Consider the following 16,260-nt stretch of genomic DNA (forward strand, 5'->3'; position numbering starts at 1 on the left):
TTACTCAGTGCCGGCAGGACAATCATTTAGCGAATTGCAGTTTTCTGAAAAAGCCTGTTTTATCTCTCTATGTAAACACACATATAACACTGAATGCATTCTGTACAAGCATCTGCATATTATCTAATCTACATAAGTATTGTGATCCTTCTCAAGCTCGTACAGATGGGAAAACCCCTTTAATTTTTGGGAAGGACTCTGGGGCAATAATAACACCAGTTGAGATAATATCCCTTGAGGGGTGTAGTTTCTAAAATGGGACCCTTTTTTTTGGGGGGGGGGGGGGGGAGGATCATTTATTTAATTTATCTCAAGGTCTCTGGAAATGCACACCAATGCAGTGTAAAAGTCCAAATTAGGCCTCAAATGCACGTCCCTCTTTTTCTTCCAAGTTCTGTCTGGTTTTTCCAAAGCATAGCATACTTTCCAAAGCATAATACTGGAAAGCTGACTTTTCTCATTGCCACAACCTGTGAAAGACATAGGCATAAATTCAGATAAATTCAGACACCTAGTAGAGCTCATTCACTTCAGTGCACTGATGTATGAGCAAATATTACTTTACATCCATATGTGGGGTATTTTCATGCTTGGGAGAAATTGCAGAACCATGAGATGCATTTTCTCCTTTAACCTCTTGTGAAAGTGCACATTTTATGGCTAAATGTATTATTGAAAGAAAATTACATTTTTTATCTCCATATTGTTTTAATTCCTGTGAAATTCTTAAAGGGTTAAATTTACCAAATGCTGTTTGGAATTATTTGAGGGACTGCTAATGTATAGGCTTTTAATATCCCCTTCAGAACTGAAGTGATCCCTAACAAATAGGTTTGGGAAATATTCTTGTAATTTGGAAAATCGCTATAAGCGTTCCAACTCCCACACTGAATTAAAGATGACACTAATATAAAGCAGTTGTATGGTAGATAATATTTATTCATGTATTTGGGTGAGCATTTCACATTTTAAAAATTGCAAATTCTTCCAAATTTCCATCAAAATTCCTATGTCTTTTAATAAATAAATGAAAAAAATATTGATCAATACTTACCACTATCATGAAGTACAACATGTAATGAAAAAAAAACACACTCAAAAAATCACTTGGTTACAATAAAGTGTCTCAAAGTTATTGGCGCATAAAGTGACCTCTCCTTAGACTAGGGCCCCACATAACATAAATGCCGTGATTTTGCCGCAGCATGCTTCTCACCACCAGAGGGCAGTGACATCTGAGGCACATGAATGATGAGCAAAGAGGATATCAGCAGCAACAGCACTATAATAGAAAAACGTCCCGTACAAACATCAGGCACTGGTGTATGAACAGCTGGTAAAGTGTACAGATAAATTGTGGTCTCTACAACAGAACAGGAACTACACTGCAGCTATAAGGCACCATTCTCCAACTTGTATAAATCACTGTCCTCCATGCTGCATAAAGCACAGCCTTGCACACTGTATAAAGCCACAGCCCCATATCTTATTGGAAGCCACTTGTAGTACTGTAGTCGGAAGAGGAGAATTGTTCCATTTTTTGGTAGCGGTGGCTAGATGAATGAATAATCCCCATTTTCTCCCACTTTTGTCTTCTGGAAAGAAATCTGCAGCCCAAAAAAAAAGAATCAGAATAAATGGCAGGTGGTTACACATGTATATGGACAGTGAAATTTTATCTGATATCATACCTATTGTATGTCACACTAGTGACCACACAAAGGACATATTCTGTTAAGACTACATTTTTCTTTTGGGAGGTTTTGTTTTCATTCTACTATTACTTCTAGAAAAAATCCCATTAAGCATATGTAATATAAGAGATTTGTGATAAATAAAACCAGAAACTGTGAACCATACAGCAATCGGCCCCGCCATGTGCCAACATATTCCATAGATGAAATTAACAGTCACACTGACAGTTGTTACAAAAGGGGTTGGAAGAGCTAGCACTGACAGTTGTCACATGTTGGATGGGCAAGGCTTCTGCGGCATGACAGCTATTACAAATACTATCATTGTCATTTTATAACTTTCAGTCCATTGTTCTGATCAAAACAATAACTTTGGAAACGTGAATTTAATAGGAAGTAAAGACATATTTAATATCGCACTAACCATTCTGAGTCACACAATAAAATTAACAATATTTATGGTGATCACTAAATAAAAATGGTGCAACTGTTTATTCTATTTAGCCAGTAACAGTCTGGGTCTAATATTAATATATGGGGTCTGAACATAATTACGCCATGCTCCTTAAAAAGACCACTACCACTTTTGCTACCGTTCGCCCTATGAGATGCTCTCTGACTGATTGATATCTCTGACTTGATAGACATCGTTTACCTTTTTTCTGAGAACAGTTCATTGATCTCCTGCAGTGACCGCCCTTTGGTTTCCGGTATAAATATGTAAATAAATATTATGGCAGTTACTCCAATTAAACCGTATAGCAGAAAGGTCCAGGATAGACCAATGGACTCTGGAGAGAACAAATAAAGAAGAACAGTGAGCACAATGACCCAGAGACGTTGCTGAACAATAGTCACGTGACAATCCTATGTACAGGAGTAAGAAATGTATCCTCTCTCTAATTCTCATACATATGAATGGAGAGGGCTGGACCAAGCAGAGATCCTCTATACTTTAATGGGGATAGCAAATGCTATGATTCAGCAAATAGGGGGTAAGTAGATCCCTTTTTCGTAACAGAAAAAGGTCCTAGAGGTGTGACCCACATTTACCAGACATTTACAGTATAGCATAGCTCATGGATATCCTACTTAAAGGGATTCAACCATAAAAATGGATTTTTTTTTCTCCCTAACACATAGATATAGCCTTAAGAAAGGCTATTCTTTCTTTACCTATAGATGTCTTCTCCACGCCACCGGTCCGTAGATATCCCGTTTTTCTTCAGCATGCTAATGAGTTTTCTCGCAGCACTGGGGCGGTCCTCAGTGTTCAAACAGCACTGGGGGCGTCCCCAGTGCTGTAAGAACACTCTCCAGTGCCAGCCTCTGCCTTCATCTGTCACACCTCCCCACGATGTCTTCTAACATCAGCTTCTTCTGTAGCCATTTTCTTGTGGCCCCTTGCACGAGTGTACTGTGTAAGTGGCCGCAAGAAAATGGCCACAGACATGCACCATCAGGCAGAGCTGACTGTGCATACATGCCATTTAAAGCCAGAAGAAGACGCTGCGGAGAGGGCGCGCCAGAACAAGACAGAGGCTGTCGCTGGAGAATTTTCTCACAGCACTGGGGATGTTTGAGCACAGGGGACCGCCCCCAGTGCTGCGAGGGGACATCTTTTACGGAATAGCGATGCGGAGAAGACATCTAAAGGTAGGAGAAGAATAGCTTTTCTTAAGGCTATTCCTACGTGTTAGGGAGGAAAAAAAAATCAAATTTAATAATTGAATCCCTTTAGGGCCACTTCACACGGCGTAAGCGCGCTGCTCATTTAGACCCGTACACGCGAGCGCTTCAAAACACATCCCATTCACTTCAATGGGAGCGCCTGTAAAGCCGGCTTTACACGCGCTCCCATTGAAGTGAATGGGATGTGTTTTGAAGCGCTCGCGTGCACGGGTCTAAATGAGCGGCGCACTTACGCCATGTGACGGGGCCCTTAAAGGTACACTACAGTAAAGTTTTATATTCTGAAGTCCATTAGTACTGGGTATAGAGCGTCTGCAGAAGAGAGTTTATGGCTCACAGACCTTCCCATGCAGTCATTGAACTTTTCCCCTTGTACGTCGTGTTCTGTAGACTGGCCTACAGATTCACAAAGGGGTCAGATGCCAAACCTTTTTAAGTAATTATTTGATAGTATGGGTGTAAGACTCTCACAATCTAGTGATCACCAACAATAGGGTATACAATATATGTGTACTTGTTACAATCATTTACAGGTTCATAGTTAAGGGAGTAGACCAAAATTTGCAGCAATGTGTGGGGCAGATAAAAATGGAAAAAAAATAATAATTCAGTATAGGTAGCATAAGTACCTGTCCTTAGCACTCTGTTATCCACTTCTAGGCCCCTTTCTGCCATGTGATGGGGCTACGGCGCCAGACGTCTTGAGCCTCTCATGACTGCTGAAACTAATCAATGGCTTTATATAAGTGTTCCCTGATCCTGATCTTTTTCTCACCTCACAGTTTTGTTTCTTTTAGTTTATAATCTTGCTCTTATAATGAAAATCATTTCTCCATTTACTGACTTCCTGCTGATCCTTTGCTTATACATGAGACAACCAATCTGAATAAGCAATGCTGCAGCCAACATTAGAACATGAGGGAGGTCACCAGCCTTCGCCTCTAGAAATTTAGGAAGAGCACTTCAGACTCCAGCAGAGTGCAGTTAGGTTTTACAGTTTTGTCAGTGTGAAGTATAAAGGAATAGGAAGCAGCAAACTGAACTTCTGATGAGAAAAAATATATAGTGTTCAGACTATTTTAGACTCAAATAGCCAATGCAGCTAAGCTCAGAGTCATGGCTCATACCAGTGCCCAAATTCTGCGGAACTAATAAACAGCTCAGTTAGGGTCTGCTTAGTTTTCTAAGATGTTGGCTAGATTTCTACTTTGAGAGTAGTGGAGGACATTTATCATCTTACTACACCAGAAGAAGCATAAGTAAATTGTGTGTAAAAATGTACTTATGAAATGTGACTCACTGATGACATCCAGGAAGGACAGTGTGATCAGCAGGTTGGTGGCCCAGTTTAAGCTGTTACAAAAGGCAAAGGCCCGACCTCGGATTTCAGAAGGGTAGATCTCACTGAGGATTAGCCAAGTCACTGGATAAGATTTGGGATAAGAGAAATGTACATGATGGAGTCATGAACGTCAGCACAATGCAGCAAATCAATGTCAGTGATCTTATAGAATGTCCAGATCTGGTACAGGAACATATCTAGTGGCAAATACACTTTTGTCCTTTAGTGTTCCTCCCCAGTCACCCTTCCATTTCTATATATCTAGGGAGAAGGCAATTTTCTCAATCTGATTCCTCGCCCACTAGCTACTAGTAGAAGCAGACATACTGGGTCACATGTAATAATCCTGTCTAATATTTAGACAATTTATACGTAGACCAGCAGTCTACATGGCACAAAGCATATATTCCAAATATATTGGTGCAAATGAAATAAGGAACGTGACTCATCTAACTTGGTGAATCTCTGTTATTTTATGAGTTCTTGGTATATCATTGCCACCAGGAGTAATTTAAGGTTCACAGCCAGGGCCGCAACTCTAATGAGGTGAAAAACAAACCGAGCGGCCCAATCTTGAGCTGGTTTAGACCTCTGCATCTCAAATCAGCCTACAAAAAAACTTAGTGTGAGCATACCCTAAATGAACCTCTTTGTATATTTTGGGCAAATCTGAGAAGCATCTCAATGCCACAACTGCATAGTTTTAAACACCACAGTATATGAGGAGAGATAACATTATAAACTACTTATACCCAAATCGATTGGAGTAGGAGAAGTAGCGTCCAGGCTGTCCCACTATAGAACTTGTTGACATAGCCGATAGGTGGGTAGCTTCAAGGTGCAAGTATGTACAGCATGCACTAGAGATATATTGGTTTATTTAATTGTAGCCCCTCATGAACTCTGGTTAACTGAGGGGGAAGTGCATCTGACCAGGTAATTCAATTTTAAGAATACTGTGTTGGAAGTTGTGCAAACAACACAGTAGATTCTTTATTACGCATGAGACAATTTGTACAAATCATGAGATTTTGAATTTTTATATTTTGATAGGACTCAATTAAAAGTTATGTTTAAATTGAAATTATATTCCCTGTATTCTGTGATTGTGGCATCACTACCAGTGGAAGCACCCATTGTTTACTGGATGGCCAGAGAGTAAACTGCAAGTCCAGTTCTTGTTAACACTTACCCCTTGTTCACACCTGAACTTGGTAATCCATTTGGGGAGTTCGAATGGGGACCCCCCAAATGGACTACCGAATGTATTTGCAAGCGGTGTGCAGTGAAAGCACACGGACCCCATAGACTATAATGGGGTCCGTGTGCTTGACGCGAGATCTCCGCACGGAACATGCGGACAGGAGATTAGATTGTGAACTATTTTCCTGTCTGCTTGTTCCCTACGGAGATCTCGCGGCAAGCACACAGACTCCATTATAGTCTATGGGGTCCATTTGCTTTCACTGGCACACCACCTGCCAGTGCGTTTGGTATTCTGTTCGGGGGGAAGGGGGGTCCCATGCAGACTCCCTGAACGAATTACCAAACGCAGATGTGAGCGAGGGGTTACTTCTCTTAGGTCCCTGTTCTTGCATTGCTGAGAGGTATTATGCGCAGGCGCAAGCAACACTTCAATGAAAGGACCCAGAGCTGAGAGAGGGACCAGGAACTCTACACGTGGCTCACTCCCTGGGCATTATACAGTAAAAGTGCTGGGGCCAGAGAAATTATATTGTGTAGGTTGGGGTCATTACACTGTATGGGTGTTGCAGTCATTATAATATATGATGTCTGGAGGAATACAAGTTTTGGTGGAAGTAACTGGGTTTTTATCTCATTTTCATTCACCAGTAGGAATTTCAGTAACATTTAATAAAGGTTAAGTGAACCTTATGCCCCATCATGTGATGCAGCATATAATGTAACAGTGGTTTAACCCTGGCTCACCCCATTCCCTATGGTCTTAATTTTTTTATATCCGTGTTTAGCCAAATCCATACTTGTGACAACAACCACAGATTTCCGTAATCTCTGAATCAATCTTGACTAATCCACAAATCACTATAACTCTTAAACACATATTTGCTTTACACTTACTTGGTCCAAATCCAATTGAAAAAGCACTTACAAACGTCATCAAACTAAAGAGAGTAATCCAGTTCAAAACAGTGTTATTGTGCAGTGTCCCAGCCCTGATAAAGGAATTCATGTGCTTCTCTGACCCTGTGCTGGGCATGGTCAATCCAGTTGTGTAACTGTTCATTATTCCTGTGTTAAAAACTTGGGCTGTCTTCATGGGGTCACTCAGCTGAGTATGAAGGGACATAGTGACGTCATCAATGGATTCTAGCCTTTTGGTCGAATTTGATACATAAGATGATGTATTATCTTGTGCTGGGGACTTGCAGCTCTCGTGGGGATCCAACTGGATCATAAAACTTGCACATCCCATTCCGCTTATGGAGACTGTCAACATAATGCAGCCAGTGAGAAGTAAAACTCTCCTTCCTACCTTGTCTGCGCAGCTCATGGCTACCAGTGTGGAGAGAACCTTGACTATGCCAAGGCCCACAGAGGCCAGCATGGCTGAGGAATTGCTCTGGAACCCAACTGAGCGAAATATGGTAGATGCGTAATACAAGACATTAGGCTGACCTGTCAGTTGCTGGAAGAGCACTAGCCCTAACCCTATCAGAGTCCTGGTTCTCATATTGTCCTTAGTGCCAAAGAGGTCAAGAAAGGAGTAGGCTTTCTTGGATGAAGACATCTTCATACCTTCCGCTTCTTTAAAATCATGCAGCTGAATCAGTCCATTGCGGGATTCTTGGTCTGATTGATTCACCATAGAAGGTTTGGAAGGAAGAAACAATATACTGGTGAACTGTAATAAAGCCGGAGATATTGCCAAACCGAACATGTATTTCCAGCTGGACAAAAAGTAGTTCATCCCATAGGAGAGGAGAATGCCTATGGTAATGCCCATTTCATACAGTGACACCAGCCTGCCACGCTGATGAGGCTGGACAATCTCAGAGACATAGATGCAGCAAGCCATAGAAGAAATAGAGATGGCAAAGCCAATTGTAATGCGGCCAATCACCAACCTCGAGAAAGATCCAGAAAATATCAGAATAATGCTGCCACTCAACACCACCACATTGCTGGCCAGTATAGAAGTCCGGCGGCCAAAGTGATCAATCAGGAAGCCTCCCACCAGGGAAGCAGCCAGAGCCCCCACCAGTACCGCACTAACCAAGATCTCCTGCTGGAAACAGGTAAGGAGGAAATCATTCTTCAACCAAAGTAAAGCCCCAGAGATAATACCAAGCTCATATCCAAATATGAGACCACCAAGCAATGACACCAAAGCTGATAAGAGGAGAGTAACGGCAGGAACACCTGTAAAGAGAGAAAGAAAATATGATCAGCTATGAAATCAGATGTGTAAAGAGGTAGTGACAAAAACAGACAACACAATGTCAAAAATATTCACAGGAAAAATGTACGCTGTTCATGTTTTGATTGCAGTTTGGCTGGCCTTTGTCCAATATATGTGGCTTAATCTATCAGCAATAACCATTCTCTTTTTTTTTTCTTTTTTTTTTAAAGGGGCCATTCTCCTTCTATTATTCGTATAATTTTAAGAATATATCATTAAAAAATACAATTTGATATCTTAGAAAGAAGTGGAGTTATCTAGAGCTGGAAAAGAATAAGCTCCAGCTTTACATTACCCACAGATCCCTTTTCCTCAATTTTATTTTATTTATTTATGTTTTATTATATTTTAAGTTTCATTTAATTTTTCTGTAATTTTCACTTAAAAATCTCTCCCATAAAAAAGTCATGTGTAAATATACTCCACTAGCTGGTACCCGCGACTTCGTCTGCGGTGATTGTAGCAGTGGGTAGATACAGGCGCAGGTAAGGTTTTCGTACTGTGTATAAGGTATGGGATATGAAATGTAACTTTGTATCTTGTTTTTGCTATAATTCAGAGAATACGTGAGACTTTTGTGTTGAAGTTAGTTTGTATTTGAGCTGCTATACGGTGTTGTGAGAAACTTTACATAGTGACTTTGGGACAGAAGTATTTGAAGTTAACCCTTTCCCGCCGATGGCATTTTTTGATTTTCGTTTTTGACTCCCCTCCTTCTAAACTCCATAACTTTTTTATTTCTCCGCTCCCAGAGCCATATGAGGTCTTAATTTTTCCTGGGACAAATTTTTCTTCATGATGCCACCATTATTTATTCTATATAATGTACTGGGAAGCAGGGAAAAAATTCTGAATGGGGTGGATTTGAAGAAAAAATGCATTTCTGCGACTTTCTTATGGGCTTTGGTTTTACAGCGTTCACTGTGCAACCAAAATGACATGTCCCCTGTATTCTGTGTTTCGTTACGATGCTGGGGATACCAAATTTATATGGTTTTAGTTACATTTTGACCCCTTAAAAAAAATCCAAAACTGTGTTAAAAATTTTTTTTTTGAAAAGTCGCCATATTCCGACAGCCGTAACTTTTTTATACGTCCGTGTACGGGGATGTATAGGGCGTCTTTTTTTGTGGGACTGGGTGTACTTTGTAGTTCTACCATTTTCGGGAAATGTTATTGCTTTGATCACTTTTTATTTAAATTTTTATCAGAATCAAAACAGTGAAAAAATGGAGGTTTGGCACTTTTGACCATTTTTCCCGCTACGGCGTTTACCGAACAGGAAAAATATTTGTGTAGCTTTGTAGAGCGGGCGATTTCGGACGTGGAGATACCTAACATGTATGTGTTTCACAGTTTTTAACTACTTTTATATGTGTTCTAGGGAAAGGGGGGTGATTTGAATTTTTAATCCTTTTTATTTGTTTTTATATTTTTTTAAACTTTTTTTTTGCATTTATTAGACCGCCTAGGGGTATTGACATGGGTGGGCGGTGTCGCGGATTGTCAAAGTGGTGGGGGTCGGCAAACATGGCTGCTCCGGAGCGTTAAAGAGAGCCTCCTGGAGAATCGTTAAGGTGAGGGGCAAAGTGGTAAAGTATATGTATATGAGATTGTGTGGGGTTAGGGGCGAGGCTGTAGAGGGCAATATGAATTTTGTGGCTTGCTATGGTCCAAAGTGTGTGAGATTGCAGAGATGGTGGTGTGAGTTTGGGTTTTGTGGGGGTCCTGGCACAAACGTATGTGCGCTATTGTGACGAAATGTAGCCTATTGTTTAATCGGGTGTATTAGCTATGTTTGTGGAAAATTTCAGCCAAATCGGTGGAGCGGTTTTTCCGTGATTGAGGAACAAACATCCGAACATGCAAACATCCAAACACACAAACCCACGAACTTTCACATTTATAATATTAATAGGATGTAGAGATTGGCGGACCTCAAGATTCATTTTGTTTTGGGTCAAACATCAAAATGGCTGAAAACATAGCCCGCTCCTAGGGTTCCTAGGACTCTATCTATTCAATGTCTAGTTCTCTAAGGCAAACACAGCTAAAGTTATGTCAAAGTGAAAGTGACATGTATGTCTATGGGAAACAGATGGTAAGCACTTGCTTTTACGCATTTTAACAGTTAAAATGCTCCAAAGATTACCCTTTTATAAGTGGAAAAGATACTTGCCTTTTTTGCTTTTTTGGGTTTTTTTTTTTTTTTTTTAGAAACACATGGCGTTATGTTGCAAAAGCAAATAACCTGGTTTAATGATTCGTACATGGTACATCATTATATGGGAGACAAATTTTTTGACTTTCCAAAAAAAAAAAAAAAAAAAAAAAAACATCAAAAATTTCCCTTGATGGGAGCAGTTGTGAAATCAAGATAGTGTGGTATGGGAGAATGTAATGGATTGCACCACAAGACATGTCTGGCTAAACTGTGGCAGTGGTGTTAGCTATGGCAGCATGTGTGACCTTGTGGCAGGGCATAATATGATGGACTGGGTCACAAGACAAGTCTGGCCGTGCACGTCAGGCGGCGCTATGCCAGGGCCCCGGGGAGGGCGGCATTTTTGCTGACCTAAGCCAGTCCAGGACACACAGGATCTATGTGTATGGGCCCATTGAAATGTACAGGACCATAGTTTTATCCACAATTGTAGATAAAAGTCTGGCCCTGTGCATGACAGTTTAGTAACTCCATGTGCCTCTTATTAATAGCAATTAACCCCATCATGTCCCTCACATTAACCCCTGTGTAAGAGTTACTGATATGTGAGAGACTTGGAGGTAATAATTAAGTATCTTCATTATTGAGGTCTTTTATTAGTACCTCCATATGTCTCACATATTAGTAACCTTTATATGAGGCACACAGGGGTTAATATGAGGGACATGATGGGGTTTATTCCTATTAATGTGAGGCACATGGAGTTACTAACACTAAACTAATAACACCAAATGCCTGACATTAATGAGAATAGGGGATATTGTCACTCCTTAGGGAGAGACCACCATATAAGTATGTGGAGATTTATTAAGCCTTTAGAACTCCACTTCGCAAGGAACCATGGGAAGAATATGCAAATCTGTCTTCCATGATGTAATTAGGAAGTCAGAAGCTGCTACATTGTTGCAAACCAATAGAGGGCGCTCACTGGAATGTGCAAGCCTGTCTTCCCTGATGTAGTTAGGAAGACAGAATTCCAGTGAAATAACCCAATAAAGGCTTCTCCCTTTAGCATCATGCCCGACCTTCCAAGAGGCCTTTATTTTGCAATGACGCTGGGATTATTACCAGGTATAGTCTCTCAATTGAGGACGGCCGTTTCAATGTACTTGCATCTCATCAGCTCGATGTAGAGAGGACTATAACCTGGTAGAGGTGAGAGGCTTAGACAGGGTTAAGGGGATATTGTCACTCCTTAGGGAGAGACCACCATATAGGTGTGTGGAGATTTATTAAGCCTTTAGCACTCCACTTCGCAAGGAAACATGGGAAGAATATGCAAATCTGTCTTCCATGATGTAATTAGGAAGTCAAAAGCTGCCTCATTGTTGCAAACCAATAGAGGGCGCTCACTGGAATGTGCAAGCCTGTCTTCCCTGATGTAGTTAGGAAGACAGAATTCCAGTGAAATAACCCAATAAAGGCTGCTCCCTTTAGCATCATGCCTGACCTTCCAAGAGGCCTTTATTTTGCAATGACGTTTGCAATTTTGCAATGACATGGTTCCTTGCGAAGTGGAGTGCTAAAGGCTTAATAAATCTCCACACACCTATATGGTGGTCTCTCCCTAAGGAGTGACAATATCCCCTTAACCCTGTCTAAGCCTCTCACCTCTACCAGGTTATAGTCCTCTCTACATCGAGCTGATGAGATGCAAGTACATTGAAACGGCCGTCCTCAATTGAGAGACTATACCTGGTAATAATCCCAGCGTCATTGCAAAATAAAGGCCTCTTGGAAGGTCGGGCATGATGCTAAAGGGAGAAGCCTTTATTGGGTTATTTCACTGGAATTCTGTCTTCCTAACTACATCAGGGAAGACAGGCTTGCACATTCCAGTGAGCGCCCTCTATTGGTTTGCAAAAATGAGGCAGCTTCTGACTTCCTAATTACATCATAGAAGACAGATTTGCATATTCTTCCCATTAATGAGAATAGGAACTAAAGGAAGGGACCTGTGTGTTTCTTACTTTCACTTTGCTAGCAGCTTCCTCTCCTCCTCAGGGAACCTTTGCAGGATGCAGACGGCAGGAGCTATCACTATAGCAGGAAGAGACCTGAGCGATTAAGCTCCACCCCCTGGGTTTCCTGCACCCCTCTCATTGGAGGGCAGTGAGAGAAGGGGAGTGTCCTTATGCCTCAGCTCTAGCAGAGCACTGAAGGGAAGCTCGGCCTTCATTTAACTCTTGCAGGTCCTGTGCTGCTGGCGTGCCAGTGAAATATGGCAGGAGTGCCACTCTTGGCATGTGTGCCAGGGGTTGCTGACCTCTGCTGTAGAGGGTAATATGAATTTTGTGGCTTGCTATGGTCCAAAGTGTGTGAGATTGCAGAGATAGTGATGTGAGTTTGGGTTTTGTGGGGGTCCTGGGAAAAACATATTTGTGCTATTGTGATGAAAAGTAGCCTATTGCGCAATCCTGTGTAGCAACTATGTTTGTGGAAAATTTCAGCCAAATCAGTGGAGCGGGTTTTGCGTGATTCAGGAACAAACATCCAAACACACAAACCCACAAACAGCTAGGTTCACACTTGCACTGGGGTTTCCCTCATTTGGGTCCGCTGCAGGACCCAACCAACTGAGAGCCGTTTTGCTAAAACAGTAGTCTGCCGGGTGTCTGTGGGGTTTCTACAATTTTTATACTGAAAACAGAGGAGAGAAAAGTCCTCTGTTTCTAAGTGTCTGTTCACACGATATAACGCGGCGTAGATTCTGACACGTAAACTTGTGTCAGCGTTGCAAAACAGAATCCCATTGACTTCAATGGGTTCCATTTAGCACGCGTAACACATTAAAATCAATGGGAGGCTTTTTAACCCATTAATTTCAATGTGTATGCGCGCTAAACGGAACCCATTGAAGTCATTTCTCCTTTTATCATTTACACCTTTTTTTGCACAAGTCAATATTTATCTCTATGTATTTATACAGTGTGTGACATACCCATGCTTAAGTGACAGTCATGGATGGCGTCTTGACATCGTAGGTAAGCTGGAAATAATCACAGTAAAGGGACAGTCAACAAAAGAGCAACAATAGGTGAACAGATAACAAGAGAGGGACTCCAACAGAGACTCTAGAGAGAACCTGCCAAGAGTCAATGGATTTTTCCACACCATGTGAATGAAATCTTCTACCTACAAAATCTGAAAGGCTGAAGCCTCAGATTGCGGAAAAGCTGTTTTGTTTTGTTTTTGTAGATTTTGCTGCAATTTTTTTTTTTTTGAGCCAAGGCCAGGAGTGGATAAAGCCGAAGGTAGAAATATAAGAGCTTCCTGTATATTTTCCATTCCTTTTGTAGCCATTCTTGGCTTTGGATTTAAAAAAAAAAAAACTGAGCAAAATCTGCAACATAAAAACCTGCATTTCCGCAATAATGGGGCCTTAGCCTTAGGGGTATAGATAAAAGAAAAACACTTTAATAATCCAATGCTAAAAAACATGTATTATAAACTTTCCACACTAGATAAGATAACCAGAAGAGGGTAAAAATCCAAAAGGAAATGCAGATGTAGATGGGACCTGTCGCTGATCAATAGTCCCTTATAGCTTAATATCAGCTTCCATATTCCCCTCCAAAATAAACCATATCCAAATCCACTAACTATCCCTGAGAAGGTAGCTAGACCGTGAATACTGGGTATTAGCTTCAATCCCTGAGAGTCCTGCCACTTGAGAGTACTGTATATGTAAGTAAATATTTACAGATACAACATCCTTTTGAGTAGCAGAGGTAGCAGCTACTGGCCCCTGAGAGGGCCCCAAATGCCACATAAAATTTAACACTATAATAAATATTACAGATTTTGCATTTTTTGTCAAGCTGAATAAAAAACTACTTCTACATCAGCTCAGTTTTCGTCACTTTTTTAAGGAATTTAGTGAATTCAGGAGGAGCCCTTTTAATAATCACATCTCTGTAACCCCTATTCCTCATGGCTGTGGATTAACCCTGCACTTGCCCTCCTGTTTTCTTCCTATGCATAGTCAGGGAGGCTGGAGGACTTATTCATCCCATGAGTATGAGGATCCATTCCTTTCAGTGCAATGCAAGTATTGCAACTAATAAAGTGTAACTATACCAAGAACAGGAGACAGAACTTAGAAAGCAGCATGTCTGTCACTACCTGAGAGACAGCAGAACAAGGTGATAAGAGATATCTGCTTGTTATTACTGGGCGTGTATATTGACATGCTGTAGTAGTCTGTTACAATGTATCAGCGTCAGCCTACAGGAGATTGTTACCATTAAAATCAACTATAGCCAAGTGTATCCACTCCATAAACAAACTGTCTAAAAGGATTGGGCAAAGTTACCCAGGGCACATATATGTAATCCATTGATGGGAGCACAGTGGTAGGTACTTGTGTAACCAAACTGTAGGTAAACACTACTTACTGGCACAGAAGGAGCAGCAGAAAGCAGGCAGGAGGCGGCTGCAGGAAGTGGGGAGGACGTGGCAAAGAAAAAAAAATTCCCATTCTCTCCTCCTGAGTGCAGGAATGCGAGCAGATTAACCCCTTGTGCCCAGGCTGCAAATTCCCTCTCTCCAACTTCACTTATGTAGCTCCATCATATTCTGCTGCAAGTGTTATTTTTTTGATGTTACGAAATCAAAGAATAAAATTTCGAAATTTAAAAGAAATAAAATAGAAAAAAAAATATGTAAAAAAAAATTTGATTCAAAATGTTTCACGTTAGTTTAGTTTGTAGTTGTATATTTCACAGGGGAGGGGGCTTGTTAGTCTCCACTGCATGGATATTTTTTTTTTTCTGAATTGTTGGACGTTACAGATATGTCCTTTACTTGTCCTGTTTTCAGATATCCCAAGATAAATGGTATAAGGTGATCGCCTTGATAATATAAAATTGCAGAACTCACATGGTTTGAGTGAACATTATTTTTCAATGCTGGTCATATTGCTACATTTATTTTGGGATATCTGTAAACAGGCAAATGATAAGGAAATACAAATCTATGTGAGTGGTGGGAGTACAGTCATAGTTACACAAATCATAAGGAGTGCACTTGCTATTTTTCCTCACAATGTTAGCAACAGCCAATAATGAAATCATTCAAACACAAGTTTTAGCGGAAATGTAGCAGAAAGGCATTAAGTTTATTTTTATGCAGAAACAAATATGCATCATACAGAGCCCAAGACAAACTGCAGCACCTCAGCCAGACTACATTACTGGCAGGACACTGTATCCACTTCAAAATCCTGGTACTTTGCTGGACAGACCTCATTGTCCTCAGTGGGCTCCTTAGGGCTCGTGCACACGGAGTTAACACGAGCGCATTTTAGCATAATACACGTGTATAGAATACACGTGTAAAAATAACACTCCCATTGACTTCAATGAAATTTTTTACATGTGTAATAAACGCGTCAAAAAACACGCCAAAAAGCACAACGCGTTTTTTGATGTGTTTTTTACACATTCAAAATTTTTTATTGAAGTCAATGGGAGTGTTATTTTAACATGTGTATTCTATTCAAGTGTATTATGCTAAAATGCGCTCGCATTAACTCCGTGTGCATGAGCCCTCAGAGTCAGCACCTGAAACTGCTTACGCTGGGTTCACATCAGCGTTCGGCCGTGAGCACCAGTGTGCGATTTATGCTCTCCACGGCTAAACCTTTTTTTTAAAGCCGGACAAGTCCTGCATGTCCGACTCTGTGTCCGGTTAAAAAAAAAAACGGTTTCGCCGCGGTGAGCATAAAACGCTCACCGCCGCTCATGGCCGGACACTTTTCAAACCCATTCAAATGAATGGGTTTGAAACATGCCTGCAGGTTTCCATCTCCTGCCCAGTTTCGAGCAGGAAACGGAAACCTGAAGAACAGAGGCCCGAGCGCAGA

General features: G+C 41.0%; 1 protein-coding gene across 1 annotated transcript; it reads right to left on the reverse strand.

The window, feature by feature from the left end:
- Positions 1-1,420: 1,420 nt before the first annotated feature.
- Positions 1,421-14,844, reverse strand: SLC2A10 (solute carrier family 2 member 10). The gene is made up of 6 exons (XM_075278605.1): positions 14,792-14,844; positions 13,336-13,383; positions 6,829-8,130; positions 4,687-4,809; positions 2,350-2,485; positions 1,421-1,607 (listed from the first exon to the last, which is right to left on the reverse strand). The coding sequence occupies exons 2-6, from the start codon at positions 13,337-13,339 to the stop codon at positions 1,487-1,489; spliced, it is 1,686 nt and encodes a 561-aa protein (XP_075134706.1). The 5' UTR covers positions 13,340-13,383; positions 14,792-14,844; the 3' UTR covers positions 1,421-1,486.
- Positions 14,845-16,260: the final 1,416 nt, after the last annotated feature.

The sequence above is a fragment of the Leptodactylus fuscus genome, chromosome 6 (genome assembly GCF_031893055.1).
Source record: "Leptodactylus fuscus isolate aLepFus1 chromosome 6, aLepFus1.hap2, whole genome shotgun sequence".
Classification (NCBI taxonomy): domain Eukaryota; kingdom Metazoa; phylum Chordata; class Amphibia; order Anura; family Leptodactylidae; genus Leptodactylus; species Leptodactylus fuscus.

Bases quoted from the DNA above. Each gene is read 5' to 3' on its own strand.
- SLC2A10 (XM_075278605.1), bottom strand. The intron at 2,486-4,686 runs GTGAGTCACATT...TGTTCTCTCCAG, and splicing joins GTCCTTCCTGGATGTCATCA to AGTCCATTGGTCTATCCTGG. The intron at 1,608-2,349 runs GTAAACGATGTC...TTTGGGCTGCAG, and splicing joins GAACTGTTCTCAGAAAAAAG to ATTTCTTTCCAGAAGACAAA.